This window comes from Phyllostomus hastatus, unplaced genomic scaffold, assembly GCF_019186645.2.
Source record: "Phyllostomus hastatus isolate PE091 unplaced genomic scaffold, TTU_PhHast_1.1 phas_contig_948, whole genome shotgun sequence".
NCBI lineage: Eukaryota > Metazoa > Chordata > Mammalia > Chiroptera > Phyllostomidae > Phyllostomus > Phyllostomus hastatus.
In genome coordinates this window covers 5,085,095-5,112,589 of record NW_025333993.1, presented here as the reverse complement: position 1 = coordinate 5,112,589, position 27,495 = coordinate 5,085,095, and the positions used below count along the sequence as shown (strand labels likewise).

The 27,495-nt window shown below is 36.7% G+C and overlaps 1 protein-coding gene and 1 pseudogene across 2 annotated transcripts in view; one reads left to right on the top strand and one right to left on the bottom strand.

Annotated features, from left to right (window-relative positions):
• Positions 1-27,495, bottom strand: part of BRWD1 (bromodomain and WD repeat domain containing 1) — a 106,374-nt gene that overhangs the window by 26,590 nt on the left and 52,289 nt on the right. For both annotated transcript variants that reach the window (XM_045852455.1, XM_045852454.1), the window contains exons 22-36: positions 23,437-23,531; positions 21,394-21,583; positions 19,888-20,013; positions 19,676-19,783; positions 18,647-18,771; positions 17,915-17,997; positions 14,092-14,203; positions 13,404-13,465; positions 10,997-11,152; positions 10,647-10,767; positions 9,247-9,372; positions 7,690-7,762; positions 6,752-6,790; positions 4,857-5,003; positions 3,745-3,897 (exon numbers count right to left, since the gene is read on the bottom strand). In XM_045852455.1, the coding sequence (XP_045708411.1) occupies positions 3,745-3,897; positions 4,857-5,003; positions 6,752-6,790; positions 7,690-7,762; positions 9,247-9,372; positions 10,647-10,767; positions 10,997-11,152; positions 13,404-13,465; positions 14,092-14,203; positions 17,915-17,997; positions 18,647-18,771; positions 19,676-19,783; positions 19,888-20,013; positions 21,394-21,583; positions 23,437-23,531 (1,716 nt within the window). The remainder of the gene's footprint in view (positions 1-3,744; positions 3,898-4,856; positions 5,004-6,751; positions 6,791-7,689; positions 7,763-9,246; positions 9,373-10,646; positions 10,768-10,996; positions 11,153-13,403; positions 13,466-14,091; positions 14,204-17,914; positions 17,998-18,646; positions 18,772-19,675; positions 19,784-19,887; positions 20,014-21,393; positions 21,584-23,436; positions 23,532-27,495) is intronic.
• Positions 22,856-22,955, top strand: LOC123828138 (annotated as a pseudogene).

Sequence of the window (27,495 nt, the reverse complement as noted above, 5' to 3'; positions counted from 1 at the left end):
AAAGGCGAGGACTTCCATCCAAGATTGCTCTATCCAGCAAAGCTTTCATTTAGAACGGAAGGGCAGATAAAGTGCTTCTCAGATAAGGTCAAGTTAAAGGAATTCATCATTACCAAGCCCTTATTTTATGAAATGTTAAAGGGACTTATCTAAGAAAAAGAAGATAGAAAATATGAACAGTAAAAGGACAGCAAACTCACAGTTATTAACAACCACACCTAAAATAAAAGCAAACAACTAGAATAGGAATGGAACCACAGAAATGGAGATCACATGGAGGGACAGCAACAGGGGAGTGGGAGGAGGAGAGAGGGGAAAAAGGTACAGAGAATAAGTAGCATAGATGGTAGGTAGAAAACAGATAGGGGGAGGGCAAGAATGGTATGGGAAATGCAGGAACTGAAGAACTTACGACACATGGACATGAACTAAAGGAGGAAATTTGGGTGTGAAGGGATGTAAAGAGGGAGGGGAGTGAAGGGGAGAAATGGGACAACTGTAATAGCATAATCAATAAAATATATTTTTTAAAGATCAGAAAAAAAAAGCCAAACTACAGAATGAGAGAAAATATCTGGAAAACATTTATGTGACAAGGGTTTAATATCCAGAATATAGTAACAAATTCCTACAACTCAACAAAAAGACAAAAAAAAATCCAATTAGAAAATGGACAGAGCACCTGGCTGGTGTGGCTCAATGGATTGAATGCTGTCCTGCAAACCAAAGGGTCGCTGTTTCAATTCCCAGTCAGAGCACCTGCCTGGGTTGCAGGCCAGGTCCCCAGTGCGGGGCACATGAGAGGCAACCACACACTGATGTTTCTCTTTCTCCCTCCCTTCCCCTCTCCCTGAAAATAAATAAATAAAATCTTAAAACAAAAGAAAATGGGCACAGCATTTAGATAGATATTTCTCCAAAGAAGATATACAAGTGGCTAATAAGCACATGAAAAGATGTCAACATGAGTATATTAACTATATTTTCTGTGTTTTGTTTTTTTTTTTAAGATTTTACAGGGAGTGGGGAAGAGAGGGACAGAGAGAGAGAGAAACATTGATGTGCAGGAGAAACATCAATCAGCTGCCTCTCGCATGCCCCCCAGCCAGGGACCTGGCCTGAAGCCCAGTTATGTGACCTGACTGGGAAGCAAACCAGTGAACTTTTGGTTTGCAACCAGCTGGAAACTTGATTCTGGAGAAACTGCCCCTCACGTAGCTAGCTAATTCCTAGAGCAAGCAAAGGATTCTCTTAAAAGCATGCCTTTGATATACAAAACAATGCAGAGCCCCCACCCCTAACTTCTTTATCAAATTCTCACATATCAAGCCACTATTCCATTCCTCCCATCCTAAATCACCCCAGAGCCAGGAACCAGACATCTGGAGACCACCCCTGTAACTCAGAGCTCCAGGGAATATTCAAGATAGCCAATCCTAAAAACTCTTTACTTTGCCCTGCCTTGCCTTCCTGCAAAAACCTCAATACTATAGGCTCTGTGCTATAATCTTCCCCTTCCTCTCCTCTGCCTACTGACCAATGCTGGTCCATCCCAACGTGGCCCTACATGTGGAGTCATGCCTCCTTGTTTTTGGAATCTGTCAGTATAAACTTACCCCTTCATGGCAGTCATTTCATCCGCATGTCCTGCCATACCTGATTAAAATATATCCCAGGTACGATTTGTAGTAAGTCACAAGAGTAATGCAGATCAAAACCACAATGAGAGGCCTGGCTGGTGTGGCTCAGTGGATTAAGCGCTAGCCTACAAACCAAAAAGTCACTGGTTCAATTCCCAGTCAGGGCACATGCCTAGACTGAGGGCCAGGTCCAAGGCTGTGGGCCTGTGAGAGCCAACCCAATCGATGTTTCTCTCACATCGATGTTTCTTTCTCTACCTCTCTGTCTCTCTCCCTTCCCCTCTAAAAAATAAATATTTAAAAAACTCATTTGAATAAAAATTTTTCTTTTTTCTTAAAAAAGAAAAAACAACACACACACACACAATTTGAGATAATATTTCACATTCACTAGGATGGCTACAACTAAGAAGATGACCACTGTTGGCAAAGATGTGGAGAAACTGGAATCCTCACACATGGCTGGTGGGAATGTAAAATTCAGCCATGATGGAACACAGTTTGCTGGTTCCTTAAAAAGCTAAACATTCAATGACCCTATGAACCAGCAATTCCACACTTAGGTATATACCCAAGGAAATTGAGGGCAAGAACTCTTACAGATACCTTTACTACAATATTCACTGCAACATTAATCACAATAGACAAAAAGTAAAAATAGCTCCATTGTCTATAAGAAATAAATGGATAAACAAAATGTCAAAATGCCCCATACAATGGACAACTACAGTAAAAAAAATAGTTGATACATGCTACAACATGGATGAACCTTTAAGACATTATGAAAAAGTGAAATAAGCTAGACACAAAGGGACAAATTATATTATTCAACTTATATGAAATATCTAGAACAGGCAAATTCTTAGAAATAGAAAATAGATCAGAGGCTACCAAAGGCTAAGGGAAGGGCAGAGTGTGGAGTTATTGCTTAATGGTTACTGAGATTCTGTTAGGCATGATGAAAGAGTTTTGGAAACAGACAGCAGTGGTAGTTAAACAATATTGTAAATGTAATTAATGCCACTAAGTTATACACTTAAATGGTCATAATCATACATTTTATGTTACATAGATTGAACAATTTGAAAATTTGATAATATACTAAAAACCATTACATTCTACACTGTAAATGGTGAATTTTATGGTATAAATCCTCAAATGTGTTTAAAATAAAAGGAAAAAAAGACATGAAGGAAATTTATTTTCTTTCTAGAAAGGAACAGTCTCAAAAATGGTGAATACTGACAATGACAGAAGCCTGAAAAATTTAGACTTGAGTGTTAAACTGATCCGATAAGCAATCTGGGTGCTAAATGCAATGATGAGTTCTCAAATTGAGACAAGCACCGATAATGTAAGGGAAGTCTGATAGTAAGTATAAGGAGGAAAGTGAAATTAAGACAAAATGATTACTTAATAATGACAGTCACTGATGACAGAGGAAGTACTGTATCAAGCAAGTGCTTTACTTTAAAATCTTCTCAAATTAATGCTGTTTTTTAAAATTACCTAGCACCTTGGCCACACGGGTTTGTGTTGTTTGTAAAAATTCCCTGACAGTATATGTGCTCCTTTGTACATTTATTACGCTTCAACAAGTTCTCAAAATTTATCCGATGTGTAACTTTTTAAACAAAGATTTAGGAATGTACTCCATACTTGTATTCTTAAATAATAGCTCATGTGCTTCTTCCTGGGATCCAAAATACTAGTTTACATCAGTAATCCCACTCCCACCTTCAGACTTTCCTTTTCTTCCTTTTAATGTTCTCCCAGCTCTATCACAAGTTTTCAACCCACTTTTCAAGATTTCCATATGTATGAAAATATAGATTTTCCCCATTCCACATATCAAATTTAAATTTGTAAATTTTTCAGTGAGGCCTTCACCCACCAATCCTCATTTGTTTATAAAACTTTAGGAAAGATAAACATTAATTGTTGTGAGGTAGCAACAGCAGATATTTGGTCAGTGGCATAAACTCTATTTTCAATAGTAGTCCTACTCTACTCACTTATTTTTAATGTTCCAACCTCTACCAGACAGCAGAAAATCATCTACACAGATCATCCTCTTTTTTCTTATAAACCAGCTTTAAATTACCTTTGATCTTTTATTTGGCGTGTATGCTTTTGCATTGCTAAATATCAACCGGATGTCTTTGCAAAATTCCAAAGGGCTGTCATAATTTTCCGCTTCTAAAGTTTCCCTTACTGTTCCAAAATCCATTGGAGTATCTATAATATCTCTGTAGTCCTAGGTTTTAAAAACAATAATTAGTTCAAAGATTTCATTCCTGATTTTAGAAATGTAAATACATCAGATCTCTAAGATATTCCAAACTATAGAAGAGAACACAAATAGAAGATTAAAAATCATTAATTTTTTTTAAAAAGACCCACACACAGAGACAAGGTAAGAAATATACTAAAAAGTTATACTTGATAGTAAGACATGGACTGGTTATTTTCTTCCCCCTACTCCCCAAATTATAAGAGAAAGTTTACTTGGAAAGTTACAAAGGTAGAAGTGAGCCAGCTGGGCTGTGTAGGCTCAGGAAACAAATTACAGAAGCAAAAGAAGGGCTCTTGGAGTTTAGCAGAAGAAAAGGCAAAGGTAGCATGCCTGAGGGTCTGAGGGGCGGGGGCACGGAGAACTGTGAGCATGCCCCCTAGAGGGTCATTTTCCATTCCCCTATTACTGGAGTGGAGACACTTTTTTTTAAAATCTTCACTTGAGGATATGTTTATTGATTTTAGAGAAGGTGGGTGCACAGTAGGGAGGGCGAGAGAAAGAGAGACAGAGAGACAGGCGGCAGACAGAGAGACATGTCAATGTAACAGAAAAACACTGACTGACTGCCTCCCACATGCGCCCCAACTGGGGATCAAACCTGCAACCTAGGTATGTGCCCTGACCAGGAATCAAACCCACAACCTTTCGGTGCATGGGACGATATTCCAACTAACTGAGCAACCCCACCAGAGCCATGATAGGCACTTTTTATCTCATCGTCTCCCTGGAGCTGGGCCTTCTTAGACAATGGGCACCATGTACAGGCCTTCCATCATCCTGTAACTGACTCGAGTAAGAGAAAAAAGCTAATATGACAACTCGACATCTTATTCTTTAAAAGTTTAATTTAAATACCTCCACCCCCCATCTCCTCTACACAAATAAGAAAAGCCCCAAACAGTCAAACAATGGCAACTTACTGGATATTCAACCAAATCAACAGGTTGTCTAAATGGTTCAGAATCTTCACACTGAAAAATTAAGTTCACTAGTTCCTTACACTGTTTCTTCCAGTTGCTTTCAACATAGTTGCTTGCTTTGCCACTCCTTTTTTTCCAAACATGGACCTAAAAATATATTCACAATATTAAAAGTATTTTCAGTGTTGGAAAGTGACTCTATGATATTTGTTTTTCTATCTACTTGAAAAACATCCACTCTTCTGTAAAAATCCAGTGATGTCACATACATTTCTCTAGAAACACCTTTCACTCCAGCACTTCTCTCTCATGTTTAGACAATGTTATCACAGATTTTGAAATACTACATTGGACGTGATTTTACATGGCAGGAAGCAAACTGAATCTGTGACTACAGATATGACCTTGCGATGGGGAGACTGTCCTGGATCATCTGGGTGGGCACAATGTAACCACCAGGGTCCGTACAAGAGGGAGGCAGAGGGTCAGAGGAGGAGACTGGGAGAGGTTACCCTGAAGGTGGGAGGAAGGGGCCATGGGCCTCCAGCAGTGGAAAAAAGTGAAGAAACAACTTCCACCCTAGAGCTTCCAGAGAGGAGCACAGCCATGCTGACGCCTTGATTTCAGCCCAGTGAAACCCATGTCACACTTCTAATTTACAGAACTGGAACCCAGTGTTTTTGTTGTTTACGCTGCTAGATTTGTAATTTGCTAGAGCAGTCATAGCAAATAAATTCTAAACGAGTACTAAGCACTTGGGAGAACTGTATGAAGATGACAAATCAGCTGACAGTACTTCAAGTCTAACTTTTCAATGTTATCTGGGGCGAGCGTATTATGAAAACTGTTGTAAAAAGCTTCAGTATAAGCACCATTTAGATAAAACTTAAAATGTTAACATTTTTTATCATTTTCAGATTAATAACCTTAACTTTTAACTAACATATTACATTAGAACTTTAAGAGTTCTGCTAGTCATACCACAATTCTAACTATACAATATCCAAAACATTTCCATACATTCCCCCAACTAATCCTCATTTTTGAAAAAAGTTTCAGTCACCAAATGCTAGTTAATTTTTCCCTCCAAAGGTCTTATCTTTTTCCCTTCTCCCGCATTCCAAGTAAACACTATCCTTGACTAGGTTCCCATGCTTTACTCCTAGATTCTTGCAAGACCCCTGATTCACATCCTTCACTACCTTTTCTTTTTAAGATTTTATTTTTTATTTTTAGAGAGAAGGCAGAGAGGGAAAAAGGAAAGGAGAGAAACATCAATGTGCCAGAGAAAACATCCACTGGTTGTCTCTCTCATACGGGCCTCCAACCAGTGGCATGGCTCGCAACCCAGGCATGTGCCCTGACCTGGAATCAAACCAGCAACCTTTCAGTTTGCAGAACAATACCCAACCCACTAAGCCCCACCAGTCAGGGCTACTACCTATCTTCTTATCCCTCAAAATCTATCTATTTTGGCTATGCAATTGATTCTCTACTTTAAAGAAAAACCTTGGTCGTTAATATTACCATAATCTGCTCCCAAATTATAACCAGACACAGCCACTTTGCTCATGCCGACATTCAACCTTGATACCAGGCAGGCCAGTGCCCTTGGTAGTCCAATGACATGCCACTTTTCCCTCCTTTTCCAGCTTGGATCACAATATCCCCTACTTTCTGGCTGTCTGAACTCCGTCTCATTCTGAGAACATACTTCAAATACCAGCTCTTCCACTAAACCTTAGCTATCCAGCTTTCAGTGTTTGCTCCTCTTTCTCTAACAAAATATTCCCTATCTATATCCCCTGGCTTTCCCAAGGCGACACTTAAGATCTGAGGTTGATTTTAAATAAAGAATAACTAAACCACAAATGTCAATCAGGCAGATAACTTACTCTCCTTCCAGAAGATGTTTTAGGGAGATCACTATCATCCTAGGAACAAAAATCAGAGCACTTTAAGTATCAATATTCTCATTAGAAAAGTAATAATCTTAATTTTAAAAGCATATGAAAGACAAGGTTATAACTTGTTAAAATCTCAAAAGACAAACTGTATCATATGATCTTTGTGGCAGGCAGACTCCAACAAACCAAGCAACCTTAATAACCTTTTTCAATCCCTAACAACATGTACTAACTCCAAAATATAGCTATAAAATGCAACTTTTAATTTACATTTTATATCTATTCATACGGAGTCCCCTACAATGCCTATAATCCATACTCTCCACATTTTCTTATTCCCTAAATTTGTACCTATTTTTATTCCAATATAAATCAGCATGAAAATGAAATGGGTATACTACAATAAAAGTTTGTGTAGAAATCACACTCTATTGTTTTTTAAGAGTATCTGCCCTGCCACCAAATTGAACAGCCTGATTCTGTAATTCAACATCTCTGATATTCACCTTTCTGACACTTCAAGACCATCCTGAGTGAAGAACTTTAGGGTACTTTGAGCATGGTAAAGTTCATTAATTTTTAATTACAAATAGATTCAATTCTCAGACATTGGTTTTACAAAAAAATATTCCCAAGGTACTTCTTTAACACACCTTTCTTAAACTAAATTTGGAAAGAGAACATATTCCACACCTAAGAAACTCACTTAGACATATTTTGTTTGCTATATTGATATTGGCTAAAGCAAATCCCATCACTGACCATCTAGATAATAAAAATATATACATTTATCAAGTGCCCTATTTTCATAGTTCATTGGAATATAGCAAGAACTGATATAGGAAATCAACATTTTTCTATTTCACTATTTTCAAGTTACCATTTGAAATTAACAAAAGTCATTGTAAAACTGACAAACTTCATACCAAAGATTTGGCATTTTGCTCATCATTTTCAGAAGTGATAGAAAGTTCTGAGATATCTGTACAGTCTTGATTCCTAAAAAAAAAAAAATAATAATAATTCTTTCTTTTAACAGTATACAGATGGTCATTATTGTTGCCAAAGATTCAAACGAACTACTGGTTAGATATAAACAGCTGCCCAACTGTGCATACTGAATTTCAAGCAGAGAAATATCAGGTTTTTATTCCATCCTCTATGGAAACAACTGACCAACTGAGAATACGGAAAGTAAAAGTGTATCCCCTATCCCCAGTTAAGTACATATGCAAATTTAGCTGGTAATCCAGAAATAACAGGTAATGACTACACAGATGAGTTTTTCTAAGTATCATCAATAGTAATAGTCATAGAGTTTGAGTACCAGAAAAATGGCTGATTTGAGATAAAAGTGGATACAAGAAAAAGGAAAGAATAAAGCAAATTACACCTTAACCTCAACTGTAAACACAGAAAGACGCCTGAAGTAGAAATAAGCATAAAGAAGATGAAAACGGGTATGTGATCTTCCTAAAGAAAAAAAGAAGACAGTTCTGGGAAAGTCCACGTGTTCCTGGAAGGTGAGACAGACTATAATCAGTTACTCCTCAGTGTATTGCTACCTATTGAAAATAATGGCACAGTTTATAAACTGTGTTCTCTAATATATTCTTTCACAGAATTTAGAGCTATGGGGAAGAGACATATAAGTTCACATAGCAGAAATCACTAATTTTAAAAGATAACAGGTTGAAAAATTGTCCAAACCACACAAAACATACTCACTAGAACAGATTGGGCTAGACCTTGGATTTCAACTTCCAGGTCAATTTTCACCATACTATTCCAAACCTGATTTCCTGATGCACAAAAGCATGTGGTACATTCATGCATGTACAAACACTCTCATAGGACACAATCCAAAAATTAAAATTCAATCTAATCATGAGAAAACACTAGACAAACCCAAATTAAGTACCCGCAACAAATTGTCTAAGACTTGTAAAAAATGAAGAGATCACGAAGGAAAGACTGGGGAAGTGGGTTAAAGAAAATTAAGAAAACAAAATAGTAAGTAAGATGGAGATACTGGAGAGGACCCTGAAACAGAAAAAGGACACTGATATAAAATCGAATAAACCCAAGTAAGTGCTACAGCTTAGTCAATAGTATTGTACCAAGAATAATTCTGTTGCATTTTATCGGGACACCATAAATAAGTGAAAAAAAAATGTTAATCACGGTGAACAGGTGAAAGATATATATATATATATATATGTGTGTGTGTGTGTAACATCTGTCTAGTATAAAATTATTTCAAAATTTTTGGAAGTACAAAAATTATTTCTTTATTCCTTTACAGAAATTACAATCATAGTTAAGTATGTAAAGAAATAGCATTTAAATAACATATTGAAAGGATATAGAATTCAGAGAGTAAAAACTAAGCACTGGAGAGCTTAAATTAAGCAGTGGATAGCAAGAACGCAAAACGCAAAGTCATTCACTTTTCCACAACACCTACATATGAAGTCACTTACTTGATAAATTTTAAAAGTTGGTCAGTTATCTTCTTAGCTGATCGTGCAATTACACTCTCAGGTTCGTTAAATGTCCTGGCATTATGTTCTATGTATCTGACTTCCCAAATCAATGCAGATAGCCTCCTTCAAAACAAAAAGGCAATTTAGGGTTTGGACAACAAAAAGAAACCTAGTAAAAAAATCCAACATGTTAAGGCAGCATGATAATATTACTTAAATCATAACTGCAAAGTAACAATGAATAACCTTCTCATGCTGTCAACTTGATCGTAGTCATACGCAATTATACTGGATGCTGAACTACAGAGAATACATTCAAGGATAAAAATCCTAACAGACCACTTATTCACATCCAGAAAACCAACAGAGGGACAACTCTCCCTTTTCACGCTGCCTATGGGTACATTTGAAGCTGCTGAGACTCAGTGAAGAAAATGTGTTCAATACCATCAATCCTGGGAGTCAGTCTCACTGTAAATTTGCAAAGGGGTTTCTGATCAAATGCACATTTCCATGTTTGAGATAAATTATGCCAACAATGTAATTAAACTCAAAAAGTCAATTTTTATAACAATTTTTTGAAGTAGTTGAATTATTAAAAATTAGATACCATCAACTGCTTTTAAAAAAAATCACTGAGAATAGAATGCTCTAGAAGCCAGACATAAAAAGTACATGACTCTAGGGAATTAATTTTTCAAAGGTCAAAGGCCAATTATTAACAAAATTAAATTTTATTTTTAAATGTTATAGCTAAATAGGAATGTAAAACATACAAATAAAAAATACCGTTTCTAACTACTACTTAACAATAATTTGTAAGAAGAACAGACTACTTGAAGAATGAAATCTGGAAATTTTTCTTACCCAGATTCTATCCACACCGACCCACAAGCACCTAACACCATGTCTTACAGGAGGGATCCCCACCCCTGAGCTGAGGACCCCTGTGGGTCAGGAACCAGGCCACCAACCTGCTGTCTCCTTCTCACCCCTTCCACATAGCAGGCAGGTGAGCAGGTGAGAGCAGCAAAACAAGCCCACCTGAGAAAACCCTCCTCCTGTAACCCACCCCCCTCAGCCACAGCAGGTGAGCATGAGCAAACCAAGCTCACCTGAGCTCTGAGCTCCACTTCCTGTGAGTCCCTCACAAGCCACCCCCCAACCCCCCCACCCCAGCTCACTAAACCAGTCCCTGGTACCAAAAAGGTTGGACACCACTGTCTTACAGGACCAAGAATTATAATTAAAAAAAAACAAAAAAAAAAAACACAGAAAATGATGTTAGACCCTCCCCAGTCTACCGCTGCCACAATCAACTACCATTACCTCTATCTGCTCTAGTTGGTGTGGCCAAATATCTTTTCAAGCTGTTTTTAAAGTAGGTTTCTACTAACCTGTAAAATCGATTAACAAGTCTCATTCGAATTGTGTAAAGGTCAGTCGGGTAAGCCACGACAGTACAGTACTTCGGGTACGTACACAGATCCACTGGACCTGCAAACGCTGCCGCTATATCTGTCAGGGCAGACAGAAGAGTTTTCATCAATAATTCATGACCTGTAACTGGTATTTCTCTACAAATCATTCATAAAATATGCTACAGCTACATTTTATACTTCAGGCTTAACTGAAAGGTAACAAATAGAAATTGTAATAATAAACACAACCACAATTATGATTTTTTTTAAATACTGTGTGGAAAAGAGAGCTTGAACGTGAAACTTTTCATACTAAAAGTACTCACCAAGATTCAAAAGTTGATCTATACCACTAATAATTCGTTCACATTCTTCATCTCTCGATTTATGACCCCATTCACCATCTTGTGGTTTGTAGAGCAATTTCTCTAGTTCATCTGAAGTGACAGAAATACTAGCTCCTAATTCTTCAGGTGGATCAACTAAGAATTTCATTAAAAAAGAACAAAAAGGGTAAAACAAACTGAAAACCAAATATACACTATACATTCAACTGTCGAAGGTCATATACAAGACACTAATTACAAAGGACAAAATAGTTACTAAACAGCAGAGAAACCTGGCAGACACCACGACCAAATGACTGAAGCTGGCATTCCCACTAACAGGACAGACTGGTATCCCGCGCCCCCCACGTGAGGCCTGAAAACACAACATCACTGCTCTGCCACTCTCACCCCAAATGCAAACCCTGCATTTAATCATGACAAAACATCAGACAAACCCAAACTAAAAGAAATTCTACAAAATAACTGGCTGGTACTTTTCAAAAAGTGTCACGGTCATGAAAAATAGTGGAAAGACCCAGGGACCCCAGACTGGAAGAGATTAAGAAGGCATGGCAGTGAAATCCAGTACATGAAAGGACATTAGGACAACAGTCCAAATTTGAAGGTCTACAGATTAGAATTGTATCAATGATAATTTCCTGATTTTGATAGCTGCACTATAGTTATCTAAGATGTTAATGTTTGAGAAAGTTGGATATTCATAAATTTTATGTACTACTTTTGTATAATTTTATAAGTCTGAAATTATTTCAAAACAAATTATTTAAAAAGTGTAATAAAAATTGATAATAAAAGTGCACATTTTAAAAAGGAACAAGGGGCACTGTTAATATTCAGAGGACATTTTCTTGAAAATCATAAATAAAAGGAGAAAGATGTTAACAGGACTAGAAAATACACTTACCTATCTAACAATCTAATAAATAAAACCATAGTGTTGTTATTTTAATATATATTTCCAAGAGTATTAATGCAAGTGAGTCTCTCTTCCTACGTTTATTTTTCTGCCTACTGATGTCTTTTGACAATTCTTCTAAAGACTTACTGACCTCATTAACATGAAAAATCTCTTCATATAAATGCTTTCACCGATTTGCAGCATCCTTTACAAAAGAGCAGCTATAGTCAGTAGTAAAGGCACTGGTTGGAGCACACAGCTTGGGTTAGAATCCCAGCTCCTGTCCGTTTTTCTAGATGTGTGTATTACCTTAAACAAGCTACTGCCAACTCCCTGAGCTTAGCTCCTTCATCTGCAAACTCAGTAACAGAGCACCAACCCCAGAGGAGGGATGAACTGACTGACTGATACACACAGTTCTTAGAAACAAAGTAAGACCTCAACAAATGTTGGTTTTTACTTACTTTTGATATGCTTTCTACATTGCAAAAATATCATCTCCTACTATTTGTAAGATAAAAGCTCAAATAAAAATCTAACAAAGGGAGGTCACTAGTGACTCTAAAGAATGCAGTTATTAGAAAAACATTTTTTGAAAAAAAATTCTCATTTCCATAAACATCTTTATTCCCAAAGTAAACCAAGACCATGATTGATGAAGATCTACCAGAGAGTAAACACAAAGGGCTCAACTAAAATAGAAACAGGTAAAACTTGCGAAGCAACAATTTCATACGTCAAAAAAAAAAGGTGAGGGTGGAAGGACAAAAGTTTCTGTATGTTTTTACATTGAATAAACACTAATATAAAAGAAAGCTTGAGAGTGAAGAAATGGAGGCAAGAGACACAGAGCACTCCTCCAAAAAATTTGTAAGAGGAAAATAATTCAGTAGATAAAACATTCAAGAATGTCAAACGAAAGGCATTTTCAGGTACAAGAGACAAATGCAAACTCAAAAGAAGAAAAAGAGGAGGACACTGAAACTGTTGCGAGGAGTAAGTTAAGTGTAAGTGTCAGGACCAGCAGCAGTTAAAAGCAGCGGGACCGGAAGCACTGAAGGGAGAGGCTGGATGTAGCACAGACACGCCTCTCTCACAGGGAAGGCACGGACAATCCACAGTGGACAGACAGGTTGAGGCAAAGCAAAAGACAGAAGTAGTCCAGTGAGAGCTGTCCTTTGAAGGAAGAACACGGATAACAGAGTAAGGATGAGGAACAGGAACTGCAGGCCATGTGAGTTTAAGCAGGTTTACATGAGAAATGACAGTGGTCTACTACAATACATCCAGCATCACGCTGGAAGCTCAGGATAAAAAAAAAAGAAACCAGATACACATAATTCTGCTGACTTCTTTTAGTAAAGCTCACAGTTACCGTAGTAATTTAAAAACATTTCTCAAAGAATACAATTTCTTCTATGTACTTTAGTGAGATAAGAAAACGAAAAATATCAAAATAAAATACTTTAATTAGCAATTACATACCATTATCAGGAATTGGTTCCATATCCCATGGGCTAAGCTTTTCAATTTCAGTGTTGTCCCACCTGTTAAAAGCAAAAGGAAAGTTTGGTTAGTCTTTCATAAAGACAACCTGTGGCTAATACCTAGGATCCACTACAAGAGGAAAGAGGAAGAGAGAAAATGTGAAAATTAACCTGACTATAGCAGTAAAAGTTTAAATATCAACAGTAAAATTTTTTTAGAAAGATATAAGAAATAGGTGTAAAATGTATGGCGCGTTCAGGACAAAACCAGAAACCTTTTGTAGTCTGCACTAGGGTAAGCGAAGAAAACCTCACACATATTGTGAAGACCTCGAATGTGACGCTTCAGCATGTGGATTTTATCCCACAGCCAATGGAAAGGCAGCAAAGATTTTTTTTTGTACAAAGGAGATAATCCTGCAGTGTTAGATAGAGAAGTATCAAGAAGCTACAGGAAAGGCCCTGGGGAAGGAAGTGGAGATTGCACCCTTAGGGGTACTAGTGTACAAGAAATGGCAGGGACTTGTTAAGATCTTTAACAGGCACTGTAGAAGTGAGACTAATGTGACTTAATGACAGATTAAATCGTGGGGATTTTTTAACCTGAAATGTGTTAGTTGTTCATACAACAACCTGCCATAATGAACAAATGTTTGTAGATGATTCGTTTCCATCTGCATACAGACCTAACAATGTAACACTGGAAATGACTATCAGGGTACTGTGGCTGATAGGGCTCTTGACTTAGCACCGTTCCAAACCACCAGGCATCGTCAATGATAGAACGGAATCTGTCACCTAGAAGAGATATGACCCAGTCTGAGACACCAGTTTGAAACAGTAATATTTTTAATTTACATCATATGATAAAGATTTCAGTAAAGTAATCAAAGCATTTTTCTATATCAAAATTAGCCATTCCTCCCCACTTTCCAGCAATCTTCAGTGATCAAACAGATGTAAAAAATATGTAATGTTACACTCAGCGATTCACTGAAAGTATACAACCATACAACATAATTGACGAAAATGGTTTATGACTAGGTTCCATTGTTTAGTGAATTGAAATGCCCACTCCAAAATAAGTTCTATTATATTTTATAATAAAGAAAAAATTTAACAAAAATCTTTTATAACAATGTACACTATCACTAAATACTTGTATAATAACTACATTAAATACATACTTATAAAATATAACATTTCCTGCCCTGGCTGGTGTGGCTCAGTGGATTGAGTTCCGACCTAGTTCAATTCCCAGTCAGGGCACACGCCTGGGTTGAGGGCCAGGCCCCCAGTTCGGGGCCTAGGAGAGGCAACCGAACGATGTATCTCTTGGCACATCGTTTCCCTCCCTCTTCCCTCTCTTATTCCCTCCCGTTCCCTCTAAAAATAAATAAATGGAATGTTTAAAAAAACATTTCCTGAAAAATAAAACAAATTATAAAACTATGATTAGATTTAATCCATGATTATTTTAAAGTTGTTCCTGTATAAGTATCTTCACATCAAACAGTGTTCTAATTCTTAAGATCTCATAATAAAAATCAGGTGTACATCTATCTTCAATAATACATATTTACTGTTTTGAAATGTTAAACATCCACATATCCTATTATCTCAGCATAATATAAAAGCAGGCAAGCAGGTCCTAGGAAGGCCTCTGTACAAACCAACTGTGGAACAAATACTTCAATGACTTCAAGGATTTTAGGTCACACCCATTTCTAAATGTATCCTGCAATTATAACACTTCCAGGGAAAATAAACTGCATTTGACCTTTGTATTACATATATTCCAAAAGAAACACAGACTGCTCTAAGAACTCTATCTCTCCTTCCCATCAATCCTACCATTTTCAAAACAAAGTAAATGAGAAAAAAGTCCATCTAGCATTAATAATTCTTTAGATACTGTCATTTAAAAAAATAAAATAATTATTTAGTAGATTAACAATTCCTTCTTCAATGAAAGTTTTGCAGAAACAATACCAATCAAAATCAAAGCTATGTTTCACCCCTAAAAAAAAGAATATTTACGTAATAAAATATACACATAGTCTTGATTAAAAAGAGTATGCTTATAGTGAATCCTGTAAAAACAGCAATATCACAACTATCAGTGTTACATGTTTTAATATTCTTAGTGTATTTTCAAACTCATGTAAAGATGACTTCTACATATATTTTCCATCATTCCTTCCACCCACCTTCTCTACCTTTAGTAAAATTCCACTTTTGAAAGTATTTCATTAATATACAGATATTCTGAAACTTCAACTTTAAAAATAAACCTTAATAAATTTTTTCTAACTTTTTAAATTTAAGGCATGTACTACAAATCTGATGTAATAACCACGGTTTTTGTCCAATCCTATAATGTAAATAACCTAATGTAACATGGATATCAATTACATATTTACTATAAGAAATATTATAATAACAAATCCAATGGCTTCATTTTGAGATGCCTGTAAACATGGTTATAAGAGAACCAGTCTTTTTTTTTTTTTTAATTTCTTTTGAGAGAGAGAGAAGGGAGGGAGAACTAGAAGGAGAGAACCATCAATTGGTTGTCCCTCATACACACCCCAAACCAGGACTCAAACTCGCAACCCAGACATGTGCCCCAACCAGGAATCGAACCAGTGATCTTTTGGTTTGCAGGATGACACCCAACCGAGCCACACCAGTATGGGCTAGAGTGCCAGTCTCAGAGAACAAAAATTTACTTTATAATATTTTTCTTCTCTATTTACCTAATACTAGAAGATTCACTCAGTTTAGACAAAAATATTTCTTTAGTTAACGCTAACATTTTAAAGGGAGCTATAAATATTACTTTTCTCCTCGTAAAAATTGGTTTTTCTATTCCATTAATTCTTTTCTTGGTTATTCAAGTTGACTGTTCTATAATTTAGTTGTAATTCCAATTTGCTCCTGGGAGGTGATGAGTAAGTAGAACTTCCACCTACTCTGCTGCCATCCTGAATTTCCATTAAGAATTTCAAATAAACCTATTTTGCTATTCACAAGTAGAGTAAACTTCTGGTAAGTTCTCAACATAGTATAAACAGAAACAGGCAAATTCCTCTAATAGCACAGCTCAAACTTCGGGAGAATAGGTAAGATTTTGTGGGGAAGCAAAAATGAATTAATTATTGAACAGTAGTATAGAAGATCTAGTACAATAATTTCTCAGCCACAAAAATAAAACAAAAATCACTATATTGTAAGAGGCAACTGGGAATCCGTATCTAGAGTCTAGCTATAGAAAATTAAGTTTAAAAACATTTTTGAATGGACATGCTAGCAGAGCAAAATAAGAGCTTCTGACTTACATGTCATAAAAGGTTGAAAAAATATTAACAGATAAGAAACTAAGTTATTTGGGACTTGGCTGTATGACTTGTTAGCACTCACTTATTCTAGCTGTCTCTTTTTGTGTGTAAATGGCTAGATGCTTTTCTTCAGAAACAATTACTTTACCTCTAGTCCCAAAATAATCTTGATTATTTGTTCTCATATACTGGTAAAAATAGTTTACTAAGAACAGCAACACTTTGACAATCTTTTGTTTGACTTGAGATGGCTCAAGGAATTTATCTGAAACGTACCTGTTTATAGTATCTGTAGAAAAAAGCAGCAGAAACTAGGAAAATGAATGAGGTCCTAATATCATTTATGAATGAATGTGTATACCAAAAGACACAGCCTGGGTAAAACTTAATACATCTGATAAGAGATATTATCAAAACTGATAATCATAGAATGATATATCCTAAGTGACTAACGATATGAGCCCCCCAAGAAAACAGTGCATACTGAGAATATTTTATGTGCACCTGTGAAACAGGCATTACAATTGCTAAGTGATATTACCTGGCCTAATCAGTCATCAATTATGACCTGAAGGGGTTAATGACCTACAGCACAAATTAATTACAGCCATCAAGAAAACCACATTCAAGTCAGTGCCCATGCTGAAGTGATTTATTTTTTCTGTCCACCTACATATGTCATGATTATAAAGCATGTTACATATATTTTTTATTTTTTAAAGAAATGGTATCCTCGAGTCAGCCTCTTTAAGTCTGAGCTGATATGATAACAAAGGTAAAGTTTTCTGCTATGCCAGACATTATCTGTGTAAAATTTGCATTATTTTTCAACTTTCTGATTATTTTACATCATAGGGTAATTCTGTGAATTGACCAGGGTCACGTTAAATGTCATCACAGATAATGCAGTACGGGGAAGTCTGAAAGGACATCAAAGGTCTACACTACAGTCAATGAGTGAGAAACATCCCTTCACAATGTCACCTACCATAAGAAGAAATGCTGTTTGGCTAACAAACCTACTAAGAAGTAGCAAACACCAAGCCCTAAGCAAAATATACTTATCAGTCCCTTGTATTTCTTTCCAGAATTTACATGTTTGTACCTACCAACCAAAGGAGAAATTAATATCTAAGGATACATAAAACTCAGTAAAAAACAGACTTACTAGACTGCCAATTCCTCTGTCTTGCTTCATCATAAAACTGACGCAACACAAGAAAGTCAATAACATCTGGCATATCATGGTATCTAAACAAAAATAAAAGATTATTAAATTCCTTGTATAGCAGGTTATACTCCAGAGCAACACTGTGCAAATGAAATACAATGGGAACTGTATATATAATTTTTATAAAGAGAAACCAGTGAGCTTCATCTTAATAGTGTATCATATTTAATTCAACATGTCCTCGCATCGTTTCACCATGTAATGAATTCAAAATAATGGTATTTTACATTCGTTTTCTTCACACCAAGTTTTCAAAATTCAGTGTATATACTTACATCACACTCAATTCTGATCAGCCACATTTCCAGTGCTCAAAAGCCACATATGGCTAATGGCTACCATCTGGACAGCACAGGTTTAAAAAATTATTAATTCTAACATTTTCTCAAAAACGAAAGCAGAAGTCATTTCACCTACAGGTCAGAACTCTCCTCACATTTAACTGGCATGGAAAACTGTATAAAAAAGGCCAGTGCCGGTGGCCTAACTGCGGCTGCTGTAGCATCTTTAGCTTCACCTCTAGTGGGGTCGCATCTATCAGAACTTAAACCCATATCGTGGGCTGTCTGCAGTACTCTGCTATTTACCCTGCAGCTAAATAAAAATAACATGCTACCCAGCAAGCGAGGAAACCTAAATTTACATAACTCCATAAAAAATAACACATACCTAATAGAGAAAGACTTGTCCATAAGTTTCCCAGATGCAGGATCTATAAATGCCAGTTTGAGGCAACAGAGTGTAGGGGGCCCAACCTCATAGCGTATTCCAACAATTTTGACCAATTCTTGATCCTTCAACAGATTTTTTTAAAGAATAAACAGTTAAAATAAAGCAATTCCTCAAGACTCCAATTCTCTACATATTGGAAAAATTAGCTAACTCACAATTTAGACTTCCAAACTAGCAGATAAATTTAGGTGACTATTAATTACAATCATTTTTGCTGACGTTTACCTTTGCATCTTTTTGAAGACAGACATTTAACACTGTTTCTAATGTAAGAAATATATTCACTTTGGAAAATACAATAATGCTCCCTCATCCATGGTTTCGATTTCTGCTGTTTCAGTTACTTGTGGTCAACTATATGCAAAGTCCAAAAATATTAAATAAAAAATTCCAGAGATAAGCAATTCATGTTTTAAATCGTGCCCATACTGAATAGCATGATAAAGCTTCATGCAACTCGCCACTCTGCCCCACCTGAGACATGAATCATCCCTTTGTCCAGCGTATCCACACCTTATAAACCACTCACCCATTAGTTACTTAGGGGCCTTCTGAGTTATCAGACTGACAACTGTTTCAGTACAGGGGAGCTAAAGCTTTTGTATACTATGCATGAGGTTGAACCTTTTTTCCAATTTGTATTTCTTTTTTTGAAAATTTGCACTGCTTTCTAAAATCTATCCTGGGTATGCACATTTTAAGATTACTGATACATACTGCAAAGCTGCCTCCCTAAGAAACTCAAACACACTTAGAATTTTACATGTTAATCAGCAATATGAAGATTACCCACTGATAAACATTAGTTTTCCTACTGGATCTTAAACCTTAGATTAATAACAGGAATGTTTTTAAATAGGAAATTAATGTAAAGATAGCAATGAAATATGCCTCCAGGTTTTTTAAATGATTTATAAGTAATTCAATTCTATATTTGCTAAATGTTTAATAATACCATCATCTTACCCTAAGATCCATTTTTCTCCATGGCTCTTTGTTACAGTTCAGTTCATAAATGTTATTTCTTCTCACAGCCTCAATATAAGCTTCATGACCCTGTCGAAAATATATTACCTACAAAAGGATAATTGAAATATAATAAATAAAAATAAAAACATAAGAGTAACATTAATTTTATATTCCATATTCAAGTTTTCAAATGTTATTATTACTCTCACCTCATCACCCATTTGCGGAACAAAAGGAGACCTTCGAAGTGTGGTGTCGGTTATCCAAACTGGAGGATGAAATTCATACAAATGTTCCATATTTGCAAGCTCTGATGGAGTCATTCTCCGCAAATTCTGCCAAGAGGAAGAGAACAGAGTTTAGTAGGAAATAAAGGAGCAGCACATACTCTTTAATTGAAAGATAACAGAAACGTCACCATTCAGGATGACTCTTGACTGCAAGTCACCTGATGACTGGTTTTTGAACCATACATGTTTGGTTCCTGAACACACACAGGGACACACGCTAGTCTGCACTGTAGATCTACCTGGCACTTTCTGGCATCTCCTGAATTTAACAGATTGTTATAACACTTGACATGCTATACGCAAAGGAACTAATTTCCACCCTAAATCCTCTTCAATACACAGCCTGCTCTGCCTGAGACACCACTCTGAATTTCACCACAGACTAATCATCACAGGCACAGGCAATCTCCTCTTGATTTGAGGATTTAATACTGGCAATTTTCAAATAAGGCCCAAGTTCATTGATACTCGTCCTCTCCAAAGTCTCCTCTGCTTGAATATGGGCTCAACTTGTTTCTAACACAAAGAGTAAAGCAGAAATGACAATGTGTGACGTTAAGATTAGGTAATAGAAAGCATATGAGTATACCCCTTGCTTACACTTTTGGGTCACTAGCTCTGGGGAACACAGCTTCCACATTTTGAAGACATTCAAGCTGCCCTATGGAGAGGCTCATGCAGTGGAGAACTGAGGCCACCAGCCAGCTGCCACATGAATGGGCTTCAAAGATGATTATCTAGCCCCGATCAAGCCTTCAGACAACTTCAACCCCAGCCAAATGATTATGCAACCTCATGAGCCCAAATTTCCTAGCTAATCAGCTCCCAAATTCCTTTCCCATCAAAACATGAAGTACACATTTGCTATTTTATACAGCTGGGTTTCAGGGTGATATGTTAAAAATAAACAGATAACTAACACAAAGACATGGCATTATTATAGAATGAAAGCTACCTGCACAACAGGAGCACGCGCACTATACACATAGGAATAGGGATATGACAATTAGAAGGAAAAGTATGAAGGGAGAACACAACAAATGAAAATGGGAAACATGGCAGTAACAGACAAAACAACAAGAAAAATCCTTAAAATGCCTTGAAGTATATTTCTGGTGTTGAAATTAATAGAAAAAATGTGTAAGGGTAGGATCCTGAGCAAAACAGAACTTTCCCTTTCAGTTTCAGATTTAGAAGGGCTTAAGCCCCAAGTCCAACTCAGAGCAGATTAGAAAGAGAAGTTTAATAACAAAGTAGCTCTTCCATAAATAAGTTTGCATTTTTACATTTAACTCCTGATGACATAACACTGTCAACAGAAAAAAAGAGCTCCAATTTAAAAAAGATTTCTAATTTTAAATATGGACAGAAACACCTCTATAAAACTATAGATGTATGTTATTTCTAAAGATATACTTTTCTTACCTCTTTGGGGGGCTTATTTTCTTTCTTTCTCTTTTGTCTCCTTTTAGGAGGAGATAAATTCTCAGTAGACACTTCATCCTCTGAACTACTGCAAAATCGGGTAATACGCCGACGAGATGAAGTTCTTAAAGGAGGCTGCAAATTGATGCCTGCATCAGCTGTCCAATCAGAATATTGAGATGAAGAGTCACTAAAAAAAGAAAAACATTTTAAGCTGTAGGAAACCAGAGTCTAAGCCTTGAGAGACTATGAGGAGGAGAAAAAAGACCTCCAAGAACCTTCAACTTGAACGATCTGCCCTCTCCATCAACAAATACTGAAACAATCAAAGATCGTGAAAAAGAAACCTTCACAGACACTGGGAATTAGGAAAGAATGTAAGCCTGAGGGATTTCTGTAAATTATAACATAAATAAGGTCTCATGAAGACAACATCTAGAGCCAACTAACAATTCCCCTTTTAAAAAATAAAGTGTAGTGATGAAAACAGTAGTGTTCACACAGAACTGGAAGTAGCGCTCCACACTAGAAAGAGGCGGCTCAGGAATAGACTAGAAATTTTAACTGGATTGACAAACCATTAGTGAACACACTGAGAAGCCCAAGGAAAACACAGCCCCACCAGAAAGCGCTAAGAGGTCAGTTTCTTGCCAAGAAAGGGACCTTCCCAGCTATGACAGAAGACCCAAGAAAGGGACCACTCCTCGCCTACCCTGAGCAAAAGCAGAGTCAAATGGGAAATGAGACACAGAATACTAGCCATATAGATCCACTACCAGCTTCAGCAAACACACGGAGGCCTCTATTGAGACCGTCACTGGCCAACCACTTACCTCACAGGCTCGATAAAACACACTCACACAAACACATTTCCAAAAGCTTTCTATTGTAAAAAGAGGTGTTTGAGAAAATATAAGAGCATCTACTTTATATGATAACATCCGAGAAAAGCTGAACTGAAAAACAATGAATGTAGAAATAGAAAGGAAAATGAGGGTTGCCAGGGGCAGGGGTAAGACAGAGAACTGTTGTTTAATGGACATACAGCTTTAGTTGTGCGAGATAAAGAGAGTTCTGGAGACTGGGTGCACAACATTGTGAATATACTTAACACTACTGAACTGTATGGTTAAAAATGGTTCAGATGGTAAATTTTATGCTAGGTAAATTTTGTCACAATATTAAAAAAAATCTTAAGAGTAGACAAGTGTTCTAAAAATCACTTCAGCTCTTACTCATAATGGGATAAAATTAGACAAGAAAGCAAGCAGAAAGAATAGTATGACAACATGGACTAGCCCAGTATCAGTGGAAACAGAAGTGAGATTATTTGAGTCATATTTAAAAGGAAATTTTCTAGACTTGGTGATGGATACATTGTGAAGAGAAAATTATGTCCAGGTATATGGCTTAAGCATCTGTCAAAACAAAATTGACATTTACCAAGATAAAACACAGACAAGTGCTCACTTCTGTAGCATATATACTCAGATTGGAACGAGAGACTGGCATGGCCCCTGAGCAAGGGTGACAGGCAAATTCGTGACGCGTTCCATGTTTCAGTGGGGGGACGGGGTAGCGGAGAGCAATGGGGAAAAGGGTGGGACAACTGTAACTGAACAATAAATTTTTAAAAATTTAAAAAGAGATCACGCAATCATGAAAAAAATAGATGTTAACATCTTGGTCCAATGAAATCTGGTTATCAAAAGTAAACAAAACACAAAAAATAACTAGTAATGAATGTAATAATCGTTTTACTACATACTCTGGATACTACTCTTTATATAAATGCAGCCAAAGACAATCGATGTTTTGAGTAAACATATTTTACACTCCTGGCTAAAGTGTTTACAGTCAAATAAAAATAGACAAAGTATTACCTATAAAAACAGTTGTTAACCCAGTTTCCTTCTCCTTTTAAATGTATTAAAAACTCAATGTAAACTGTTCCAAAGTTGCAAACCCATGCCATCCAAATACAGTTCCAACCAAGGCTATGACTATAATGCTTAAAAGATCAAAACAATCAAAAACAGATACCTTGAACTTTCACTGTCACTTTCACTTCTTCTATCACTTTTCCATTCTTCTTCTTCCGAAGAACAAGAACCTTCACTCTGATCACAGGAGGTCTCCTAATTGGTGGGGGGAGGGGGGAGAATAAAATAAAAATCTTGATCTCTGAGTGAAGGTAATAAAAAGTTGTGTATATGTTCTCAGTGTTTTGGACTTCAGGCACTGTAACAGGTACGTCATGGCATCTCACCATTGTTTCACTTTCAATTCCCTAGCGCATAGGATGTCGAGCACCTCTCTATATGCTTATTTGTCATCTTATATCTTCTTTGAGGGGTGTCTGTCAGATCTTTTGCCGATTTTTAAATGCAGTTTCTTACTGATAAGTTTTAAGAAGTTGTGGTATATTTTGAATACAAGTCCTTTATCAGATAGGAGTTACACAGATATTTTATCCCATTCTGCAGCTTGTCTTTTCATTCTCCTAACAGTCTTTCCCAGAGCAGTAGATTTTAATCTCAATGAAGGGCAACTTGTCAAGTTTTTCTTTCATAGATCAGTGCTTTTGGTATTCTATTTTCTAAAAAGTCAGCAATGTACCCAAAGGTACCTAGATTTTACCACGTTATCTTCTAGAAATTTTATAATTTTATGCTTTAAGTTTATGATCCATGTTTAATTTTTGTGCAAGTTCTGTGTCTAGATTAACTTTTTTTTTTAATGTGGATGTGGATATCCAGTTGTTCCAGCACCATTTGCTGAAAAGAAAGTACTTTGTCAGCCCTGGCTGGTGTAGCTCAGTGGACTGAGCGCAGGCTGCGAATCAAAGTGTCGCAGGTTCAATTCCCAGTCAGGACACATGCCTGGGTTGCAGGCCATGACCCCCAGCAACCACACATTGATGTTTCTCTCTCTATCTCCCTCCCTTCCCTCTCTAAAAATAAATAAATAAAATCTTAAAAAAAAAAAAAGAAAAAGAAAATACTTTGTCCATTGAGTTGTCTTTGATCCTTTGTCAAAGACTAGTTGACTGTATTTGCATTGGTCTATTGCTAGGTTTCTTATTCTGTTCCACTGGTCTATTCGTATATTCTTCACCAATACCACACTGTCTCAAAAACAGTAGATTTATAGCAAATCTTAATGTCAAGTAGTATCAGTCCTCCAACTTTCTTGTTCTTCAGTATTGTCAGCTATTCTAGATCTTTTTCCTCTCCTTATAAATTTAAGAATCACTGTCAATATCCACCAAATTATCTTGCTAGAATTTTTATTGGGATGGTTGAATCTATAGATGAAGTTAGAAAGAACTATTTTATTAACTGAAGTATAATTGACATACATTACATTCATTTTAGGTATATAACATAATGATTTGCTATTTGTATATATTGCAAAATGTTTACCACAATAAGTCTGATTAACATCCACAATACAGAATTTCTCTTCTTGTAATAAGACCTTTTAAGATTTACTCTCTTAGCAACTTTCAAATATGCAATACAGTATTAACTATAGTCACCACTGTGTACATTATACCCCCATGACTTATTTATGACTGTATGTTCGAACCTCTTGACTCCTTCCACCCACTTCACCCACTCTCATTCACTGCTGATGGGAATGCAAAATAGTACAGACACTTTGGAGGACAGTTTGGCAGTTTTGTACAAATCTAAACACGGGCTTAGCACAGGTGGCAAACACAAGGCCCATAGGCTGAATCCGGCCCTCCACCTTGTTTATTTGGCCCGGCACCTTGTTTCTACCCAGTGGCAGCACCAAGCTCCTTGCCCCTAGTTAAGGAGTAGTTGCACTTATACAGTCCTAAAATGACATTCGGCCCTTTGAAGGCAACTGTGAGGCTGATGTGGCCCCCCGTGAAAATGAGTTTGACACCCCTGGTTATAGTATATGATCCAATAATCATGCTCTTTGGTATTTTCCAAATATACTGAAAAATTATGTCCACACAATAACCTGCACACAGATTTTTTAAAAATTAGTTTTCGAAAGAGGAAGAAAGAAAAGGAAGAAGGAGGGAGAGGAAGGAGAAATAGGGGGAGGGGAGAAAGAAAGAGAGAAACATCAATTTGTTGTTCCACCCATACATGCATTCATTGGTTGATTCTTACACATGCCTGACCAGGGACTGAACCTACAACCCTGGAATATTGGGATGATACTTCCAACCAACTGAGCTACCCAGCCAGGGCTGCACATGGATGTTTACAGCAATTTTATTCATAACTGTCAAATCTTGGAAGTAACCAGTATGTCCAACAGTAGGTGAATGGATAAACAAACTGTGGTAAATCCAGACAAGAGTTTTAACATGAATAAGAAATGAGCTAAGAAGTCATGAAAAGACAAAAAGGAAACATAAACTCTTATCATTAAAGAGTAGCTAACCTGAAAAGGCTACATGTTATATAATCCAACTACATGACATTCTGGAAAAGTCAAAACTATGGAAACAGTTAAAAGATCATTCAAAAGAACCTTTGCACCCCAATGTTCATAGCAGTGCTATTTACAATAGCCAAGTGCTGGAAGCAACCTAGGCACCCATCAGTAAATGAGTGGATCAAAAAACTGTGGTACATTTACACAATGGAATTCTATGCAGCAGAAAGAAAGAAGGAGCTCCTACCCTTTGCAACAGCATGGATGGAACTGGAGAGCATTATGCTAAGTGAAACAAGCCAGGCAGTGACAGACAAATACCATATGATCTCACCTATAACAGGAACCTAATCGACAAAACAAGCAAGCAAGCAAAATATAACCACAGACATTGAAACAAAGAACACTGACAGTAACCAGAGGGGAGATGGGAAGAAGGGGAAGGGTCATCAAGGAACATGTATAAAGGACCCACGGACAAAGCCAAAGGGAGGTAGGGTTGAGGGTGGGAGGCCAGGGTGAGTGGAGCAGGGGAAAGTGGTGGTGGGAAAATGGAGACAACTGTATTTGAACAACAATAAAAAAGATGATCGAAAAAAGTTTTTAAAAAAAGGACATAATAAAATGTGAAGCAAATAATAAATTTAAGATGAAAAGTAAATAAATAAAAGATTAGTGGTTACGAGTGGCTCAGCAGGGAGGGTGGTATGACTGAGTATACAGCACAGGGGGACTTTAGGGCAGTAAAACTTTTCTGTATAATACTGTTCTGATACACAACATTATACATTTGTCAACACCCACAGAACTGCACAACGGACTGCTCCCTAAAGTAAACTATTTATGACCACAGAAAAACTGATTTGGTTCATCAGCTGCAGCACAGATACCACAGTAATTCAAGTCAGTGTTCGGGCAGCAAGGGAGTGTATGAGAACTTGATGTACTTACTGTGCAATTTTTCTGTAAATCCTATGAACTGTTCTAAAACATGAAATATCTTTTGAAGTCAATAAAATGATAAAATAGTCTCACAATATCTAAAGCAAGACCATTTAACGGGAGGACTGGGGGTAAGGGACTGAGCAAAAGAGTGAAAATAAAAAGAAAGAACTCAGGGACAGGGACGACAGTGTGGTGGTGGAGGCAGCGGGAAAGCAGGATGGGCGGAGGTGGAAGAGGGTATGAAGGAATAAAGGGTGACAGAAAAAGATCAAATCGTGCCAATGAACAGTTTTAATGATAACAGCAGGTAACATTACTGGATATTAGGCACTGTTTTAAGCACTTCCCTTAAATCAATTCTCACCACACCTCTGAGGACACACTACTACCAATTACTTTCACAGACATGGCAGTGGTACAGAAAGGTTAAACAAGTTATTAAAGTGGAAGAATTCGGGTTTAAACTAGAACCCAGTATGTTCACTATTATCCTAATGCTTTATAAAGTAGTAAAATAAATTATTCATCCATATGGAACATTTCATTCCTCAAAATATTACTTAAGTAATATATTAACATTCTATTATTAATTTTTAAATATACTTTACCAAAAATATTGGTTTCCCAAGAAAATCAAAATGAAGACCAGTGACTAACATACGATTACTCAAAGTCAAGGAAAGAGATTAGATACAACAGTAAAAGCAACTAAGGGAAAAATAAACTGGACTC